This window comes from Ursus maritimus, unplaced genomic scaffold (genome assembly GCF_017311325.1).
Source record: "Ursus maritimus isolate PB19 unplaced genomic scaffold, ASM1731132v1 scaffold_8, whole genome shotgun sequence".
Lineage (NCBI taxonomy): Eukaryota > Metazoa > Chordata > Mammalia > Carnivora > Ursidae > Ursus > Ursus maritimus.
The window spans coordinates 51,211,103-51,232,547 of NW_024426996.1; the positions used below are offsets into that span (position 1 = coordinate 51,211,103).

The following is a 21,445-nucleotide window of genomic DNA, read 5'->3' on the forward strand; positions in this document are numbered from 1 at the left end:
CAATCTATGAAAATAAACACCCTCGAATGATTTAGTGTGTCTTTCCTTAAATCTCTTCATAAATAATTCCTAGTTAATTATTATTATTCTTGCTAACATGATTCAGCTAAGAATCTGAGGATTCCTAAGAGAGTCTATTTCTTAAGACGACCACAGAACAATGTAATTTAAATCTTTAGTAGCCTAGGGGGTGTGTGCACATGCGCACGCGTGCGTGTGTGTGCATCTGAATGGCACATATACATAAAACTGGAAACATAAGAATTGAAAGTAACATTTACTTTATCAGAACTCTTGCTTGGTCCTGAGCTGGTTTCTCCTCTTCTTGCCCATGAAGAATTAGTTCTGCTACTTTATGGAGCTGCTCGATACAGCGTGCTGTTACTTCTGCCAGACTTTCGATGGACAGCATATATACTTCCTGAAACAGATAAATGCAAGTAAGACAATTATTCACTGAGCATAAGCTTTTCTTTTTTTTTAAAGATTTTATTTATTTATTTGATAGAGATAGAGACAGCCAGCGAGAGAGGGAACACAAGCAGGGGGAGTGGGAGAGGAAGAAGCAGGCTCATAGCGGAGGAGCCTGATGTGGGGCTCGATCCCAGATCGCCGGGATCACGCCCTAAGCCGAAGGCAGACGCTTAACCGCTGTGCCACCCAGGCGCCCCTGAGCAGAAGCTTTTTAAAAAAAACCCTGTGATGTGTGCTCAGTCCGTACAGCATGTGACTCTTGATCTTGGAGTCATGAGTTCAAGTCCCACACTGGGGGTAGAGTTTACTTAACAACAACGACCCTATAATGTTAAAAAAAAAATTATATAATTCTTTTTAAAAATGGCCTGAAAAGTTTACCCAAAGATTAATGGGCATATCTGAGACTCTTCTAAGAAGAAATGCCGCCATAACAAGGAAGTATTGTCAGGCCCCTAGTGACATGGCAAGCCTTATGGCCGTGTCCCTACTTCTCAGAGCGATTCTGGGCACACACCAGGTAGGGGCTCCAAAATGCTTGTAGAAGGCAACTGAATAAATAAACCTCAATGGCCATTTCTTTTTATAGTGATTGAATTTAAAAAGTTATTTCTTGGCATGTCTGGGTGGCTCAGTCGGTTTAGCATCTGACTCTTGGTTTCAGATTAGATCATGATCTCTCAGTTGTGGGATCGAGCCCCCCCTCAGGCTCTACAGTTAGAGCAGAGTCTGCTTCAGATTCTCTCTCTCCCTCTCCCTCTCCCTCTCCCTCCCACTCACTCTCTTTCCCTCACAAATAAATAAAATCTTAAAGAAAAAAAAAAGTTACTTCCTATAAAATGAAAATTCAATGTGAAAACAAAGTTACTGCAAACTCATTTTTGAACACAGGCAGGCTATAAATTATGCACACATAAATTTATTAAACTACGGAATAAAAACTGTGGCCGTGAAATTTTTTTTTGGAAAAAAGCTTCAGTTATCTCATTAGTTTATGGGGCATAAAGACATTTTATAGTTACAAATTTGCATATCAGATGGAATTTTATCCTAATGATAAATCAACGATGTTCTTAAAGATATTTTTTCCTTTAAATTATCCTCGTAAAGCTCTGGAGAAAAACGACAATATCTATGCTAAGTCACGAATTGTCTTGGTATTGAGAAATTTTAGTGTTTACCACATTAATCATCATATTTCTATACTATTGAAACAGGGCTGCAAATGAAAATGAAGTGGTCTCTCCTCACTCGAAATTCAGCTGCTAATAAAATTAAAGTCATATTACTGCTCTTCAGGTGGCCAGTTGCAAATAAATTTACCTCAACTGTCTTAGTTCTCCTTTCTTCCTTTTTGTCTTCTTCGGGATTTTCTGGTTTCTCTTCCTTTTCTTCCTCTCTAGTGTTCTCCGCCGAGTCTTCTGCCATATCTACGGACACCATAACCTCGTCTTCTTCTACCCAGTCATGGGCTTTCTTCATGGCCTGCGAAGCCCCCCAACCAAAGCAACTCATTTGTTATGCAAATCTGGAGACTAAGGCATTCCAATCCCAAGACTAGAATGTCGTTGCCCTCTACCTTCCCGAGTGGTTCTCTGTACATCCAAAAGATGATGGGGCAATTCCTTAGTCTTAAAACATCTTGTTGGTGCTTTCTGGTGAATATAAAGTGAGGAAAGTGGCCAGAACAGAAAGGAAGTATGGAGAGAACACTGCAGGACCTTTTTAAGGAGCACTATAAAATGATACACGGATAAGAATAAAAATGACAGTCACCTTGAAAGAGCGATAGTATATTTTTCACTTTTCATGACCAACTATAAAAGAATAACAGTGCTTTTTTATATATATAGGCTAGAGATTTAGCCAGGGTCATTGCTAAAGCAAATTTCCTCATTTGATTTGTCTCATGAAGCCCTTAATGTTTCATGAACCTAATAATGTCTGACGCAGGGAGGATGAAGGATGGCCCAGCTCTTCCCCAGTCATGCCAGGCGAGGAGAGGAGCTGTTGTGAAGACCTGGGGCTGCTCTGTGACCAGTTCAATTTCACATGAGTGCAGGTGGAGCAACCTGCGGCCGAAAGAATGACGGCTGACTTGACCAAGCAGAATGACCTACCTTCCCTGTCTGTTATTCCCTGAATTTAGGAAGCGCAGCCTCACCAGCCTTTATCATTATAGCTTAAAGCCGTTTGCTGAAGTGCAAGTTGTATCTGAGTTTATGTTAAACTTGCTTCTCACCTTAAAGCTCACCTGACTTTGTCAACAAGCCAGTGGGACCTTGGAGGCACCACATCCACACGCTGTCACTCTCTCTCTCTCCCTCCCTCCCAGAGCAGGGGCAGGTGCTGCACAGAGATGAATGAGGCAATTTCCTGCTGTGTTCAAGGCACTGACCTCCCAGAATCGGTGACCTCTATCTAAGATAAAGAAATTACTCATGTCTCCCCCTCATTGCCTCATCCTGCCCTTTCCTCACCCACCTTGATAACTGAGGGCCTGCGTCCCCTGCTGCTTGCTAGAGAGAGGGGAAAAAAGAGAGAGCGAGCGAGCGAACGGGAAAAATAACACAGTTTTAAGTAATTAATAATGAATGTCCTCATGAAGAAACTCCACAGCGAGACCTTATACTAACTTGCAAAACATACATTAGAAGAAGCCAGCGTGATAAAGCCAGATCGTTCTGGGACACCATGCGGCACCAGCATTCGAGGTGGGGGAGGGGAGGAGACGGGTGGCCGATGCAGCTGATGAGCTTCTCTCTGCCTGATTCGGCTTGTCACCCCAGCAGCAGGGAGGGGAGATGGAATCTGAAAAGGCCCTTTGGCGATTCTGCACCCCTCTTCCTTCCCCTGTGCGAAAGATACCCACTGCTCCAGTATACAATTCTCTCTTGAGGAGAAGTGACTTGTTCAAGGTCACAGGGTAATTACTGGTGAATTGTTGCATGTTCTCCCATCACATCTCATTGTACGGCCTCCTGGGATCTTAATTACCAACCTCATACTCTCCTCCTCTCGTGAGCCATTTGGGGTTTGGGGTTTTTCCATTTCAGGTGGATCACTTGAATTTTACAACCAATACCTTTAAAAAGAACGACAACAATAAAAACTCTGTCGTAGGCAGCGCTGACCTTATTGAGTTTGTCAGGCGTGGCTGCGACATGTAATTCAAAGAGAAGTTCTGTAAGCATGCTCGCAAATTCTTCTCCCTTTTCTTCTAAGGCTGGAAACAGAAAATGACAGAAGTAAGAAGCATGATTTACTTTTCATTCTTCAAAATATGACGGCTCCCCTGACCTTACAGCCTGCAGTCAGAGTCATAGTGGGGGCTGCAGCTGCCTGCCCCCCGCCCGGCTGCCAGAGGGCAGCTTATGAGCTGCCCACTTACAAGCATGACGGTCAGGCAGCCAGCTGCTGCTGTGCAAGGGGCTGCCCGAGCCTTGTGGTGCTGGCAGCTCTAGCTGGGGTGCCCCCAGGCTGGCCTGAAGGCAACGTGAGGACAGGACAAACATTCATTTGTTCACAGCTATAGGTGATCAGTAGCAATTTGTGGAAGGAATGACTGAGTGAACAAATGAATGATGTATCACAGGTCTAGAAGACCTGGACAACACCGTATTTATGACGTGGGGTATTGTTGTGCTTAGCATTGCAACCCTAATAATACCCAGGGCACCCTTTTATGTCCACAGAGCCACAGTGCTGAGCAAGCAGAACTAGTCTCCACGGGCCACACTGTCTGATGTAACGACACTGTATCTCTGGAGAGACGTCCCAAGGTTTCCGAGGACACCTGATGTTCCTATAATATTTCTTAATATTCTTCCCTCCAGAATGGGAGCTGCCTAAGGACAGACATGGTATTTGTTTCTGCTCATTCCTGAATCCAGAGCATCTAACACACTGCCTGGAACATAAATGTTTAATAAATACTTAGTATTTATTTAACAAATATTATTTATTTATTAGAAGTATTTATTAAATAAGTATTAAATAGTTGGTTGATAAATTATATCATATAGAATAACATAGATCACATATATCAGGTTATGCATAATATATCCTCAAATAAAAATAAATTGATATCATTGGTGGGCAATAAAGAGAGATTTTTAAGTTATAATCTTATTTCTTTTTCTCATTTATATCTATGAGTCGAAGCCATTTTTAAAGTTTCTAAGTGCTAAATAATTAATTCCACAATGGGTTTACCACCAGTTTTGGGGGGAATAAAAGCATCATTACTCTGCCCTGATTACACGATCTCAAAATACTCTGGCTACGTCAGCGGGTCCTTAGCTTCAGGGAACACTAAGCCATGTGAGAAAAACTGTATCTAGCACTTGTGTGTATGTGCCCTTTTCTGTTTTACAGCCAAAATGGCTGATCTGCAGCCCGTGAAGCTAGCCCGGGTAACCTGTAGGTCTCTGTTCACAACATGCGGCTTCATCGCTTTATCATCACCTAGAATCCACATATTCTCCAGGGAGAGACAGATGAATAAACAGAATACAGAAGTAAAACATATATGTTGGGTGATAAGTTTCATGGAGAAGTACAAACTGAGGCAGAGGAACAGGGACGGCTGGGGGTCGGGAAGCAAGAGGGCAACTGGCAAGGTGCCATTTGAGTAATGACCTGAGGGAGGAGGAGGGGTGAGCAACACCAGATGGGGTCGGGAAGAGATGTCCAGCCAGAGGCATCACCAACACAAAGTGTGGGAGGGAGTGTGCCCAGCTTGCTCAGGGACAGCAAGGGGGCCAAGATGGCTGCAGCAGGGGCAGGGAGGCGCGTGCCTTGGAGAGAGAGAGAGACGGCTGTCTTTGTTGACACTAGCAAATCATTATAACCCAAAGAGGTGAGTGCGCTTGCTGACTGAGGAGTACCGAATCTTGTCCTCAGAGGGGTGTTAGTTAAGAAGGCTTCCTGGAGGAGGTGATACCGGAACCTAGTCTTCAAGAATGAGAAGGCATTAACTACTTGCACAAAAGGGGAGATGGAGGCTAGAGAGTCAGAGACAGAGAGACAAAGCTGAGATTCTCTTTCTGCTGGGCAGAGGTCTTGGTCTCATCCTCTCTAGGTAGGCAAAGTAAGAGAGGGCAGGGACACATCTGGGTGGCATTGACAAGGTCTCGTTCCCAAACTGCCTGGTCCTTCCCATTCTGTAGGGAGGCAATGCTGCAGGGCAGAAAGAGCCCCAGACTTAGTTGTGGCAGGTGTGGGTTTTACCCCAGCTCCTACATTCAGAGAATCTGTGGTCTGGGGCCAGTCATGGGTCTTCCTAGCTTCCATACCCTTCTGTAAATTTACGATAATAAAACCTATCCATCTCAGCTGTAGCACTGCTGTAAGGATCAAATAATATAACAAATGTGAAAGTGTTTTGTAAACACTAAAGGTTTGTCTAACTATATTATTATGTGCTACAAAGATATAAACATCAGGAGATTAAAAATATTTAGGAATCATCAACACTAAATTAGGATGCAAGGACTTTGTGCAGTTCCAGCTTTTAAATGTGCATTTGTTCTATAAAACAGAAAAGGACACCAACAACTTTTAGCACATATTTTAGGGAAAAAAAGTCACAAAGAAAAATGGAAGTGGATAAAAACAGATGATAAGTAATGTTACCACAAAGAATATCTATTACTACAGTGCTTGGTTCATACATATGGTCCAGATCTTCACCAAGGCAATAAAAATAGAAAATAGCCTTTAAAATCTCTTCACAACAGTGGTAAACCAAATTAGAGACCCATGGCAGTGTGATAAAATAACACGCTGCTGGAAAGACAAACATGAAAATCATTAGCTAACGCTATCAAACGCAGAGGAGCCCAAGGTTGAGTTTATCTAAAAATGACAGTTTGTTACATTTTCCCAAGACTTGCAAATGAATTATTTAGGTGTTAAGAGGCTTTTAGCAATGTAAATGCTTACAAGAAAAAAAAAATGGATGAAATGCTCTGGTTTCTCCCAGAGTTTTCCTCCTGGCTTCTCCGCCCACCCCTACTGATGAGATTCCTCTTTATAGCGTTTAGATAATCCCTCCGCCTCTATGGAGTTGTCACGCTCCATCATAATTGGACTGATTTAATGACAACCCTGCTATTCTTTTCTCCCAGTTTCTCTTTATGTGTCTGACATTTATTTATTAAATTAAGTTAATTAAAATTAATAGTGTTTTGATAATCTGGAGATGTCCTGTGGGAAAATGGATATATTATGGGAGATAACAGGGTTCTGTCACTTAAGGAGAGACAAGTCTACCATTTCTTAAGCATGCTGTTCAGGACTTCTATTTTTTTGGGGGGGCAGGGGGAACATATGAAAAATATCCCAATTTACTGAAGCTCTATATTAAGACTGGGTTAAATTTTCTATTTAATAGTATTGAATCAAGGTTCTTCTCTAAGAAATTGTGCTAGTTGGGGATGCATCCTGCTTTAACTTGCACTGGCAACAGTATTGCTTTGATGTTAGGAGAAATCTGGGATCTTCTTTTTATCCTTTCTGACTGACACGTCCAATAGGATCAAGGTCTACCTTCGGCAGCATGAAACCAAAGAGAAATAACCTCGCTCTTTTTGGGTGATTGTACATGTGGAAAACTGGCATCTCTACTGGTTTATCTTGGGCCCATAATACTACCTGTATGAATTCATTATTAAAACAAAGACAACGCGGTCATCTTTTGTGTCTCTTGTAGGAACACAGAAATGCTCAAAAACATTATTCTCCAATTGCCTCTTTGCTATTGGTCTCTTTCTATTCTTCAGTATAACTGAGGCTTCTATTTTGATGCAATGAGCATAAATCTCATTAAACTGAAGGCACATAAGGTCAGTATGGGAGACTAAAGCGGGAGATGGTATTTAAATAACAGTTTGCAAATGCTTAGAATAATTTTGCCCTGAGCATTGAGGCTGAAGCACTTGTTTGAGCTTTGATTAAAGGTATGCACCACACCTGGGCACAAAACTTTTTCAGCTACTCCACGGGGATGAATGACCACAGGGATGCATGACCACTACTCTGCGTGTGGGTGATAACAAGTATGATCATAAATAAGAGCTTCAGTTTATTGTACCTTTACTATTTCCCCAGCATTGTTTTAGCACTTTAAATAACAGTATCGGCGAGCATTTTTTAGCAGTTCTGTGAGTCAAGCTCTGCAAAATATACCTTTACATACATTATCTAATTTGAGCTTCACAATAGCCCTTGGGATTACGTACCAGTGTCTCCGTTCTATAGGTGCAGATAATGAGTTTCAGAAAGGTTATATAACTTGTTCTAGGCCATGCGGCCAGTAAGCGGCGAAAATGTTTCAAATGGACCTCTGAGCTAGGAGAAGCCAGCCTTGTGTGTCCGTGGCTGCCTTGTGTGTCAGCATAACCTCAACAACCGTGGTTGCAGGGCTAGGTGATGATATCAGTAAGAAATCACTCTCCATGTACAATAGCAAATGTTTTGCTATATTCTGCTCCTAAATGGTCAACCTAAAGTAGTTCTTTTTTTTAATTGCCTTCAATATATTTTTTAATTATTTTCTTTGAGAGAGAGAGCGGGCGTGAGAGAGACGGCACAAAATGCGGGGAGCGGGGGAGGCAGAGGGAGAAGCAGACTCCCCGCTGAGCAGGCCACCCCACACAGGGCTCCATCCCAGGACCTCAGGACCATGACCTGAGCTGAAGGCAGAAGCTTACCCGACTGAGCCACCTAGGCGCCCCTAAAGTAATTCTTAAGCATGTGTAACTTTGAGAACCCCCCCAGGAAGCCTTGCTTCGCACAGAACAGGTCCTCGTCTCCTTGCGGTCCTGCCGTTGGCTGGCTGGAGGATTATCAAGTGTGTGCACCTGGCTCAGCTCAGTGATCCACGGCCTGGGTGCCTTTGTCAGAACTGCACTTTTTAGGTGGAGAACAGGCCACTTAAAAATACATCCTAACTCCTAAGCATATAAATTAAATATAAGAAGAAAAATATGAAAAGAAATCCCTTGAGAGGCGCCTGCACATAAACAACGAGCTATCAAGCATTAACTCTACCCACCGGGGCCGCGACCGCGTTCTTCGCTCACGCGCACATCCGGGGTTCTTGCGCGCCTGCGCTGTGCCAGCCGCTGTGCCCCCACCTGAGCAATCAGGCCGCCTCGGGCAGGAATGCGGCCCGCAGAAGGAGAGGCCTCTAGAGCGCTGTGGCCCGCTCCTGCCACAGAGCAGGTGCACGGAGGGTTTTGGAAGCGAGGAAAAGCACGTGAATGAAATAATTCCCTGCTCACAGGGCTGTCTTTAATTAACCGCTTGTTTTGCTCTTTAAGTGGTGATTTCCCTTTACCTGGTTCTTCTTGGTTCTCTTCACTCTCTAATTCCTTGGCAGCAAAGATGTCTTTAATGGAAATTAGGTCGTTTTTTAGGAGTTCCAGCTTCTCTCCATCGAGTGATGCTAAAAATGACTGCACCTGAAAAAAGAATCGGGTCAGCATAACTGCCATCTTTCTCTCCCGTTATTCGCGTTTACGTGCCGCTGCCGCGAGTTCTCCCCGGACTGGTGTGATTCGGTGGTGTGGGGGCAAGGCCGGGTTGAATGCTCGATTTACTGCCTACTCTGTGCCGCTGGGGGTGAGTTACATCAACTCCCTGGGCCTCAGGTTTTAAAATTTTCAAGTGAGACCCACACTTCATCGTGATCCTTGGTGACGTAAATGAAACAGCGAACGTGCAGTGACTGCACAGGTGCAAAGAGCAGAAGCTAAATACATTGCGGTGATAGAGCCCTTCCAGCCTCGTGGGCAAAAACACCCGTGCTGCCAACTCTGACTTCAAATATGAGCCCCTCACTTACGAATTGTGTGCCCTTGGGTAATTTATTTAACCTTTCCTTCCTTATCTGTAAAATGAGGACAAATAGCATCTACCTTGTAAGGTTATTTCAAGGGTTCAATGAAATAATGTACTTAAAAGTACTTGTAGGGGCGCCTGGCCGGCTCAGGAGGAAAAGCATGAGACTCTGGATCTCGAGGTCGTTATTTCAAGCCCCACGTTGGGCGTAGAAATTACTAAAATAATAAACTTAAAAAAAAACCTGCTTGTAGTGAAGGTCAAGAAATTACATACATATAATGTATATTAACATGATATATAAGAATAGTAAATATGTATATACAATACATATTTAATATACACATAGAATACAAAGAAATGTTATACATATACATATACATACACACACTTGCTAGATGTGGGTTATTGAAGCAGGGTTACGAAAACACACGAGACACATTTTTTCCTCAGAGATCTTGTATTCTAGAGGAGGGAGGCCCAGGTTAACTGCCAACCGCCATGACAGATGTGAGTGGAGTGCCAGCTGGGCACCAGGGAGGGAACTTCAGTCCCCCTTGGGGAGGCAAGACGGTGGGCAGGGAGAGTTCACAGAGGATGATACTTGAACTGATACCCTCCTTGCTCACGGCCTTCAGAGCCCTTCTTTTGAAATTGTTGTCTGTAAACACTTAAAAATTATTTGCACACATGGCTAGTCATCCTCTGTGAATCTGAAGACTGATTTGAATTTCCAAAGTGGCCAAAGTGCACGGAGAACCATATAAAAAATGAAGTAGGGGGGGGAAGTGGGTGGGCGGGATGGGGTAAGTGGGTGATGGGCATTAAGGAGGGCACGTGATGGGAGGAGCACTGTGTGTTATACACAACTGATGGATTATTGAACACTACATCTGAAACTAATGTACTATATGTTGGATAATTGAATTAAAAAAGATAAAATAATAAAATATAGGCCGAAAGTAGAGTGCAACATAATGGAAGCTACTCAATCAATATTGTTAAATAAATGAGTGAATGGTTTCTTTCCTGGAAAAAAAAAATGAAGTAGGACTATAAAGTAGAAAGGTTTTCATTCTGCAGGTCAAACCCTTGCTCTGGAGGGACAGCCAGCAGAGGAGCCGCAATTCCCTTTGGAATGTGTTTTAATATTCATTGTCGTCGTAGATTCACACAGCAGGATAAGTGAGAGAGTCAGGGAGGGCATCACGGATGCTAGGACACCATTGTCCTAAAAACTGTAATGCGTATCACCAGGGCATAATGCAATCGGCGAGGAGGCTCGGGGAGAAGCTCGGCAGGAATTCATCAACACCAAACCCATTAGCTAGAGAGTTCGGCCGGTGGAAGCAAACGCACCCTGCATGATGGCTGCCACCACGCCTCTCTGCTCTGACCTTTTCAGAGCCTTCTTTTCTGCTCATACACTCATGAATAGGCCTCAGGGTCCTAGAATGGCCCACGGCAGATTCCTACACTTTAGATATATTTTCTAAATAGCAGTTGGCGAAGAGTAAAATTAAAAGGTAGTTATTGAATACATGTGCTTGAGTGCAACACTAGTGAAAATGTATACACACATGGGGGACATTATGGTTTCCCCGTGTCTTCTGCAGGGTAGCCATTCCCTGGGAGGGAATGCACTGGGGTTTTATGCTTTGGATATCCTTTGGGAAGGGTTCTTTTTGGCAAAGGACTCTTGTCAGCATCTTTCTACCACAGTATCTCTTCTGCTTCCTCCTAGTTCATTCCATTATGCCAAGGTGATGAGCAATGAATCTTTACTTCAATCTAGTAATAAATAATCATGCACTCCTCAATAAATATTCATAGAATGCTGACTATATGTTTGGCACCGTGCTAAGTGTCGGGAACACAAGGGTAGACAGCCTGCCTTGTCAATCTTTTCCCTGAAAGGGAATATGGGGTGCCGCTTTGAAGATTCTTGTTTACTGTTTTTGTTAGCTATTGAGTATAGTAGCAATAAGAATGATCAGGTTTTTTCTTAAGATTTATAGTATACCACATTGCCATGTCTGTTGCCATCCTAGAATCAATCTAATAGAATAGTAATGATAGTAATTCCTTAATATTTCCATATAATGTGTCAAAATTTTAGCCATTGAAATGTCAACAGAGGTGATGTGTATCATTTCTGGGTCAAAGCTCTTAAAAAATGGGAGCAGGGTACCAGGGTGGTACATGGGTTGAGCGTCTGATTCTTGGTCTAGGCTTAGGTCATGATCTCAGGGTTGTGACATTGAGCCCCATGATGGGCTCCGTGGGTGGGGAGCCTGCTTGGAATTCTCTCTTCCTCTCCCTCTGCCCCTCCCGCTCATGCTCTTTCTCTCTAAAAATAAATACATATTTTTAAAAAAATGGGAATGTACCCACTACACTCTCTGTCCTTATGCTGGTAGGTTTAAGATGACAAGGAGGCCCTAGAGGATGGTGACAGCCAATACTTTAGACTCAGACACAGGAGAGCCCACAGGGCCAAAGGGATGTGCCCACGCAGAGCCCCCACACTTCTCCTTCCTGACCACTCTCCAGGTACTAAAGTGACCAAAGTTTCCCTTCCACAGCCTGTATAGATCTCTTCCCAGGCTGCTCTCCTTGTGGTGGGACCACCCACTGTAGGGTACACACCTACGTCTGAAGGATGGCTAAGAGGTAGCTGTTAGGAGGGCTGCAGGTGCAGCTTGAACCAGGGCATCCTCACAGGTGCACAGAAAGCTCCTTGAAGGGAGAGACAGCTGGAAATAAAGGGGGCAAGAGCAGGCAGGAGGGTGGCATGGAAATGTGAGGGGTTTGAGAATTCTGAATGGGAACCTGGTTTTTAAAGTCATTATGAAAGTGTGTTTGCTAAGGTAGGATGACAGTATATTTTCTTTAACAGCTTGTTTCAAAAGTCCTTTAATTTTTTTTTAAGATTTATTTATTTTTAACAGAGAAATAGAGAGAGATAGAGCGAGCACCAGGGGGAGCGGCAGAGGGAGAGGGAGAAGCAGGATCCCCTCTGAGGAGGGAGCCCCACATGGGACTCAATCCCAGGACCCTGAGATCATGACCTGAGCTGAAGGCAGATGCTTAACCAACTGAGCCACCCAGGCGCCCCAAAAGTCCTTTAAACTTTAAGTACACCCTATGTATAAGAGGTCTAGTTAAATATGGATTCTAGAGAAACAATATTTTCTTAGTAGGAGGGTATGTCCCAAATATTGTACAGGACATATTTATACTAAAAAAGTATCCATTGTTTATCAAAAGTTGAAGTTTCACTCATCATCCTGTGTTTTCATTTGCTAAAGCTGACAACACCATTAGGGGTCTCCGTGTGTATTCTTGCCCGAGGCCCGTGAACATCAGGATGGGTCTAGTGGAGCCATAAGATGAACAGAGTCTGGCCGCTGAACCCCTAATGCAGGCAAGCTGCCTGATGCCCAGGAAGGCACTCCCATCTTGGGCTGTTACAGGAAGGAGGAAAATATTAGCCTACTGATTTTGACCCATATGTTTTTAGGGCTTCTTTATTACGGCACCCAGAAACTGTCGTTACTAATCCAAGAAAACAGACTGCATTCCTTACCGTGAATACTATAAAAACATCTAGGCCAGGGGAGAGAAAGCAGAGCTTGTAGGAGCAGTGAGCAAACAGGGAAATGCATCCCACCAGGGACCAAACTCCCTTCCTAGCAACATCAGTCCTTTGGGGCTCTTTTCTAGGGACCTGGGACTCTTTCACAGCTGAGACCTGGAATGAAACCCGCCAGAGTGGAATCTCTCCACCACCATGATAACCTCAGGGGGCCATGTGTCCCTGTCATGTTTTTAATAATAACACACACACACACACACATATATATAACATAAGAATGCATGTAAAAATAAAAGGCCATCAACATATATGCGTATACATATATGGTATACCAAGGCAGCTAACATTTATCGAGTACTTATGTATTAAGCAAGCCGCAACTGGCTTCCATGGATTCTCTCATTTAATTCTTTAAATATTCCTACGAGGTAGGTTTATATAATTATTCCCATTTCACAGAGAAGGGGATTGAAGTTAGATGGGTCCAAAATCATACAGCTACTGAGTGGTATTTGATCACATGATGGCTGACTCGAAACCCAGCTTTTATAAGAACAATTTGTGCTTCCGTGGAAAACTGCACTTTCTAGAGCATACATTACCAGATTATCTGATTCTGAGTCTATGGGAGCAATTTCACAACTCTTTAGATTGTGGCTCGCTGATAGCAGTGCAAAATAATTCTTGTCTATAGACAGGTGAATAGATTGTGTCTAGCAGACAGGCAACCTCCCCTCCTGTGGGAGGGTTATGCCCATTTGCACATTTATTTCAAAACTGCTTTACTCCATACAAATGTGTGCGTTGGCTTTTCCCCTTGAACCAGTTAGAACATCTGCTTGGTTCCTTCATGTAATGAAGAGGCTAAATAAATTCCTTAATTCATGTTCATTTTATATCTGTATATGAGGCATGATTTTGCTTTTAAAAAATCACCCTTTAACAGTTTCACCAGAAGACTCTCACTGATGGCTCATGGATAACAAGAGGAAATAAACACAGATAGTAACATGTAACTCCCTCCCTGGAGGGAGGAGGATTTCATCCTGCTTGGTTCTTGGTTGCCTGTTACCTGCCATTACCCCTGCCTAGGTGGGCATCAAGAATGTCTCAACCCCTTTGGAGTCCTGTACTTAGAGGACACCTCCCCATTCTAAAGCTCACTTCCAACTTCCTCTTCTCGTCGGGGGGCCTGCTTCTCCACAGGGAATGTCACTGAGATGACCCAGAGCCTCTCCCAGGAGGTTCTGTGGGTGCTGCCCTGTGGGTTCCCCCGGAAAGACATCCCGGATACAGTCAGCCTGACCTTCACACACAAGAGCTGTATGTACAATTAAATGAATTAATAGTTTTAAACTGCTTAGAAGAGTGACTATATAAGGCCCATATGAGTATTTGCTAAATAACCCTCCTTCCCACATAGATCCTTAAAAAAAAAAATCTCCAAATCCTGCTGATGTTTGCTATTTCTGTTTTGCCTCTTGAGATCCCAGTGGGGGAATGCGAATGTGCGGGGCTGTTAGGTAATGTTCGTCTTCAGGAACATTCTCAAATAGAACTTTAACTCCCAGTATGGTGGCCCAGGCATTTCAACAAGTGGGTGAATAAACCACTATAGAGCCCCTAAAACCATATTAAAACCTGCTCTCTGGTAGAAACCTCAGCTGCTTTGTTTTCACGGGGTGGGAGCGGCGACCCGGCCTGGTAGGGCATCCCTGGTCTGGGTGCTACGTCACCAAAGAGATGCACAGGGCCAGGAGCCTCACAGCCAAGTTTCTGAGCAGCCTTCTGTACCATGAAGTGGGGGCAGTGAGGACCCTTACTTTGCTGCCCTCTTGGGGCTGGGGTACGGTAGCAGCACAGGACAGAGAGGAAGTAAGATGGTGCATGAGGGGGTCAGCAGGCTGTAGAACAACTATGACCTTAGCACAATACTAATGAGGCCCTAGAAATGAGATATTTTAAAGGCAGATTTTCCAGTTTCTTTCATGTGTAAGAAAACACATTAGTGACTTGGTATTTTAAGCGACCAGAGTAGACATACCTTGCTTTCGCTTTCGTTGGATAGAATTTCCAGAGCTTCCAGGTGTGACAAACCTTGATACTCATCAAACAGCATCCCATAGTGGGCAGTCCTCTCGGCCGTCAGCTGCTGGGCCAGTCTCTCCTTCTCTTTCTCCTTGGCTTCCCTTAACATCTGCAGAAATAGACAGTGTTTGTACCCTGGATGTGGGCTCGAAAGCCTCGTTTCCTGTGTACGATGTAGGGGGAGATGAGGGCTGGCTTTCTTTGTGTCCCTTGGGAATTTCTAACAAAATGATTCTTTCCTTGATTCCACAGACAGTTTTTACATAATATTCCACTTCAAATCTTACATGTTTGTTATGTACACAACAAAACAAAAAGCAAAAATTCTATGCCTGGCAATGGGATTGGAAAGAAGCAAAACAGAAGCTGAACGAACAGTGGTTTCTGCAGAAGAGCTTTCCATGTGTGTGATTAATTTTCTTATTTTCTGAAATATCCAAATTTTCTATAATGAGCAAATTGATGTACACCGGGAAAGTGTAATCTATTGTGACAGGGTTCACTGCAACTTCTGCACCCAGGCAGACCTCAGAGCAGCCGCAAGCTGGTCTGCTTTGACTGGAGTTACATTGTTTTAAAAATGTATGTGTGTGGTTACTAACCGTCTTTGATGAAAAATTAATAAAATATAAACTCATAATGTATTCCTCATCAGATACTGAGTATAAATAAGAATATTAGCTTATTGATTCTTGAGAAGTATGACTGAGAGTGGATTTCCTCTCCATGTTGATCATTTTTCTCCCGTTATTTTTCATTGATTACGTAAAGAGAAGAAAATGAACACGAGTCCCTCAGTCACTCCCAGTTTCCTGCACTTGCTTTCTGTGATTCTAAGCATCTTTTATCTGATTCCTCATTAAGTTTACTGGGCACTATGTTTATAGGGTTCTTTAGTATCTCTGGAGAGCACCATAAACACAGTGGCCACCACGAATTCACAAGGGAAAGATCATGGAAGAACAGACTGTGGTTTTTACTGGGTGTCAATAAAACGGTCAAGCTCCTTCTCCTTTTGGGTTCTTGAGGCCATCAGCCAAAACCTCACCGGGCTTCCAACAGAATTCTCCCCTCTGTCCGTCTTTAAGAGTATGTATGTACAAGCTCTGAATTTTAAAGTTTTCAAAACAACTCCATCAAATGAAATTATCACTGGGGATTTTTAACACTTAAAATAAAACCCAACTTTTCCCACTGATCTTCCTCGCTCAGTGGTACAACAAAACAACACAGTGACACAGAAATTGCTTCCTTTCCCTCGAGCAACATCCGTTTCTAAATTTATGTTTTGGAACAGAGGGGAAGGGATGAAATGAAGGGGGAGTGGGGAAGGTCGCTCTGGAATGACTTGGATTCAGTCAAAAGATGGAGTGAAATTAAAGTTGCTTAAAGAAGAACTGGCTTTCTATAGGGTGTTGGTCCTTTTTCCGTCCGGCAAAGAAAAGGAGATGGTTTGAAACAGCAACGAGTGGTTGTGGCGTGGGAGTCTTCCTGACAGAAGGGCAGCCCTGGACACTTGCGTCTGTGAGTCTGGGATCCACCCTGTGCCACCGGGATAGAACACGGGAGAAGTTCGGGGAGTGTAGGAACACTGGGCTTCTGCAGTTACTTAGTGTGGATTAGGAAAAACCCAAGAGACTTCTCTACGTCAAGGGACGGCAGCTTCACCCTTTGAGCTGTGCATGCCAACAACCGTGGCTCTTGCTGCCTCCCTATGTCACACCCCACGTTCCCTCCATCGGGAAGTCTGGGTCGAGCCTCAGAATATCCCTGGAATCAGCACTCAGCCCCTCTTCCAGGGCTCCACACTGAGCCACCACGTCCTCCTGCTTAGGCAATGGCACTTGCCCCCTGAGGGGGCTGGGAGAGTTGCAGCATCAGTGACCTAGGGCCCCAGTTGCTGTACTTTGCAATCCATGCCTCACTGGCACCGACGTCATGCCTCCCGTGATCGATCACCGGTGCAGCAGGGACACTGGGGAGACCTGTTCCAGGAGATCAGCTGAAGGACTGTCCCAGGGCTCTGCCCGGCTTTCCTCAGGGGACACAGTAGCCTAGGACACTTCTACCCCATCTTCTCTCCCTCTCCCCATCCCTGGGGTCAGACTGGTATCTTAGTCTGACGGCCCTCCCAGCCGTCTTGCCCCCCACCTCCACTTTGTCGCTCAGCATTTCCCCTAATAAAATCCCCGCACATTAAGGCCATCTTGGCCTCTGCTGCTGGGAAAGCCTGCACTGGTACACACTCTAGCTGGTCTCCCTGCCCTCAGCCCTCCCCATACCCAGTCTGTTTTCAACACAGTAACTACAGCGCTCCTGCTACAGGCAGATCTTATCACTCCTCTTTTCAAAGTGCTTTAACGTTTCCCCCATTTCACTAACAGTACAACCTAGGTCCTTACAAATGCCCTCCGGATCTGCCATGACCTGCTCCCCACTAGTACTCTAGCCTCGTCTGTAACAGTTCTCCTCCTGGCTCACTCCTTTCCCACCATGTAGCATCCTTGTTCCTCATCCACACTAGACACTCCTGCCCCAGGGCCTTTGCACAAGCTCTCTTTCTGCATGGAATGTGCTTCACTCAGATTTCAGCATGGTCAAGCCCCTCATCTCCTTCAATTATTTGCTCAAATGTTGTCATCTCCATGAGGCCGCCCCCCTAACAATCCAATTTAATACCTAACCTGCCCCTCACTCCCACATTCCTGACTGCCTTCTTCCTGCTCTACTTTTTCTTTTCTTTTTTCCCACAGCACTCAATCATCTTTGAAAATACTAGACAATGTTGATGGCTTGTTTGTTTCTCCTCACTGTAACAAAAACTCCTTAAGGACAGGGATTTTTATCCATTTTGGCTGCTGATGCATCCCAAGTGCTTGGAAGAGTGCCTGGCACATAGTGGTCATTCAAAATGCATCTGTGGAATGCATGAATGAATGAATGAATGAATGAGTGAACGAATGAAGGAAAAATTACTGTTTGGCAGGAGGTTAGAGTCGGTAGTGTTGTGGTGATCCATGTGAATTAGAGGCGCCATGCTCAAGTGTGCCCCCGAATGTTGGGTACCATACTCGTTGCACTTTTCCGACGTGTAATTAGAATAAAACACTGTGGGGGGCGCCCGGGTGGCACAGCGGTTAAGCGTCTGCCTTCGGCTCAGGGCGTGATCCCGGCGTTATGGGATCGAGCCCCACATCAGGCTCCTCCACTATGAGCCTGCTTCTTCCTCTCCCACTCCCCCTGCTTGTGTTCCCTCCCTCGCTGGCTGTCTCTATCTCTGTCGAATAAATAAATAAAATCTTTAAAAAAAAAAAAAAAGAATAAAGCACTGTGGATGGCCAGTGTGGATTTTCACATGACATATTTCTGTGAGCATTGCTCCTTACTTTTCAGCAGTAGACTGATAAAAATTGTGACGGTGACCCCAAACCTACAGTAATCTGGGAACCTGAGCAGATCCAATTCTCCATTCTAGAGGTGTGTAAATTTCAGACAAGAGTAGAATTAGCCAGTTTCTGCACTTGGTTACATTTTCCCCACATTATCAGTTTTTTAACTAGAATCAAATTTATTTATTGACATATATACTTATATATGTATATGTATGAATACTTACATGTACATATATGTAATATATAGTTGTATATATATGTATATAGAAATTTTATAGACATATGAAATCTTGTGGCAAAAATATTCCTACATGCTCACCAAATATCCTTTTCCTCCCAGACACATGGCTAGACTATATTTCTCAGCCCCCTGCGTTGAATTAGGTAAACTACGTGATAAGTGTTGGCCAAAGGAATGAGGGTAAAGTCCTGAATTGTCCCACCTAGTCCTCTCCATCTCACCCTCCCCTCTCTATGAGGTTAGAAGTAAAGAATTTTAGGACGGCAGAGCCATGGGATAGGGGTCAGAAAAGAGCTACCTAGAAAGTCCCTGAACAGGAACACTCACACGGTAGGAGGCAAAGATAGACTTCTTTCTGTTCTTAGCCACACTGATCCTTGGGGGTTGGTTTTTTTTTGTGTGTGTGTTGCTTCTGTTTTACAACATCTAGTATTAATTATCTGAGTAATATAAATCTATTTTCTTTTTTTAATGCTTTTTCAAAAAAGATTTTATTTATTTATTTGAGAGAGAGAGGGAGCACTAGTGGGGGGAGGAGCAGAGGGGAAGCAGGCTCCCCACTGAGCAGGGAGCCCGACAAGGAGACAAGGACACGGGGCTCCACCTCGGGACCCTGAGATCATGACCTGAGCTGGTGGCAGACGCTTCACTGACTGAGCCACTCGGGCGCCCCTCTGTTTTCTTTTTAAATATCAGTAGGGTGGTGGTTTAGGTGATCCTGCCAAGTCCTGACCTGAGCTATAATACCAGAGTGGTTATACGAGGGTTACTCTGGAAGAGACAAGGGGAAATAGCTTAAAACAAAAGCTTTTCAGGAACTGCCACTAACATGATGTCAGCGATAGCTCCTTAGTGGCTTCCTAGTACTGAGCTGTGAGAAGCTATGTTTGTCCTGCCTGTGAAATTTACAAAACCCGGGGCCGTATCAGCTGCTCCTGGTTTCAGGAAGGCAAAGACAGACCCGGTGTGTCTGACTGTTAGGGGGAAAGGGGACAAGGGGCCTGCTTGCACTGGGCATGTGCCATCTAAAAGAGCAAGTTCAGAATTAGCGTTTTATACTTGGAAAATAAGATAAATAGTATTTTTAATTTACTTGACTACTATAAGTAAGCAAAACACAGATTAAATTCTTTTTTTCTTTTCTTTTTTTTTTTTTTTTTTTAGGTAATCTCTACCCCCAATGTGGGGATCAAACTCACGGCCCCATGATCATGGGTTGCATGCTCTACTGAGCCAGCCAGGCAGCCCACAGATTCAGTTCTTCATATCATATTTCTCAAGGAGGGTTGGGAAGCTTTAAAACTGGAAGTGTGAGAAGCCCATCCTTGCGCGTAGTAAGAGGACTATAAATTAAAATTCCAATGAAATAGTATTTCCACCTATTACATGGACAGAGAATAATGACAATAATAACCAACATTCCTGAGTGTTTGCTAAGAGCTGGGTACTATGCTAACTCATTTCATGCTTAATCAAAGCTCTCAGTAGGTACTGATGTTATCCCCAGTACAGAAGAGTAAACCAGGGCACAGAGGGGTTCAGTGACCTGTTCACGGTCATACAGCTAGAACGTGGCAGATCTAGAATATGTATGATAGTGTTATAAACTGAATGCTTGTGTCCCCCCCCAAATTCATATGTTGAGACCTAGTCCCCGGTGTGATGGTATTTGGAGGTGCGGCCTTTGGGAGGGGATTAGGTCGAGGGTGGAGCCCTCACGAGTGGGATCAGTGTTCTTAAAAAAGAAAGCCCGCAGGTTCCTTCCCTCTTCCACTATGTGAGGACGCAGCAAGAAGACAGCTGTCTATGAACAAGGAAAGGGCCACCACCAGACACCGAATCTGCCAGCACCTTGATTTTGGGCTTCCCAGCCTCCAGAAGTATGAGAAATCAGTGTTCGTTGCTTGTAAAACACCCAGTTTATACCATTCTGTTATAGCATCCTGTGTGGACTAAGACAAATGGCAAGAATATAATCATCTTCGAGAAATTATGAAGTGAATAAAGCAAGGTACAAAAGAGTGTGGTTAGTATGCTACCATTTGTCTGAAAAACTGTGTATGTATATATGTGTATATGTATGTGTATATCCATATCTCTCTATGTATGTACGTATGTGCGCCCGTGTGTAGCTACGCGATAATTCTGACAGAATCCCTAAGAACCTGTCAACTGTGTTCGTCTCCCATGAGAAACCAAGTGGCTGGGGAAAGGGCTGTATCAGAGACTCAAATTTCCTTCTCTACTATCTTATGTCATTTGAATGTAAGCCACATGCTTGAAAATACCTATTGAAAAAGATACATACAAATGTATTTACTTTACCAACTGAAAGAAAACATTGCATATATGCATAATCCCACCTGTGATAAGGAAACGGTTCTCTCCATGAGTGTCTTGGTCCGCTTAAAGCCTGGGTCACTCTCCGCAAGGACATTCATGGTTTTCTTACCGATGAATTCCAGAGCATCAAGACCGCCGGTTAAGACGCTTTTACCCTGCCGATGAGATAATTGCATGAGATTGGTTTTTGCCTTTCGCTTCTCCACAGCGGTCAGCAACTCCTAGATGGCACCATTTGCAAATATTAAAATCAATATAAAGTCACAAGTTTTTCTCATCGGGGATTTAATATCCATTTCATCCTATTTTCTTTTCCTTGGAAGGGCATATGTCATATAATTTGTAGGACAAACGATATTATTTAAAAAGGGTGCTTAGCAAAAACCGAAGCATATTTGGGATGAATTTTGCTGGCTTTGTGTGTATGAACAGACATGTAATCTAAGACATAAAATTAATAGG

The 21,445-nt window shown here is 43.8% G+C and overlaps 1 protein-coding gene across 4 annotated transcripts in view; it reads right to left on the minus strand.

Moving 5' to 3' along the window:
• FAM114A1 (family with sequence similarity 114 member A1) overlaps positions 1-21,445 on the minus strand; it is a 67,513-nt gene that overhangs the window by 12,116 nt on the left and 33,952 nt on the right. For all 4 annotated transcript variants that reach the window (XM_040625220.1, XM_008701400.2, XM_008701399.2 and 1 more), the window contains 6 exons: positions 21,004-21,138; positions 14,964-15,116; positions 8,819-8,942; positions 3,609-3,700; positions 1,798-1,959; positions 282-421 (listed from right to left, as the gene is read on the minus strand). In XM_040625220.1, coding sequence (XP_040481154.1) covers positions 282-421; positions 1,798-1,959; positions 3,609-3,700; positions 8,819-8,942; positions 14,964-15,116; positions 21,004-21,138 — 806 coding nt within the window. The remainder of the gene's footprint in view (positions 1-281; positions 422-1,797; positions 1,960-3,608; positions 3,701-8,818; positions 8,943-14,963; positions 15,117-21,003; positions 21,139-21,445) is intronic.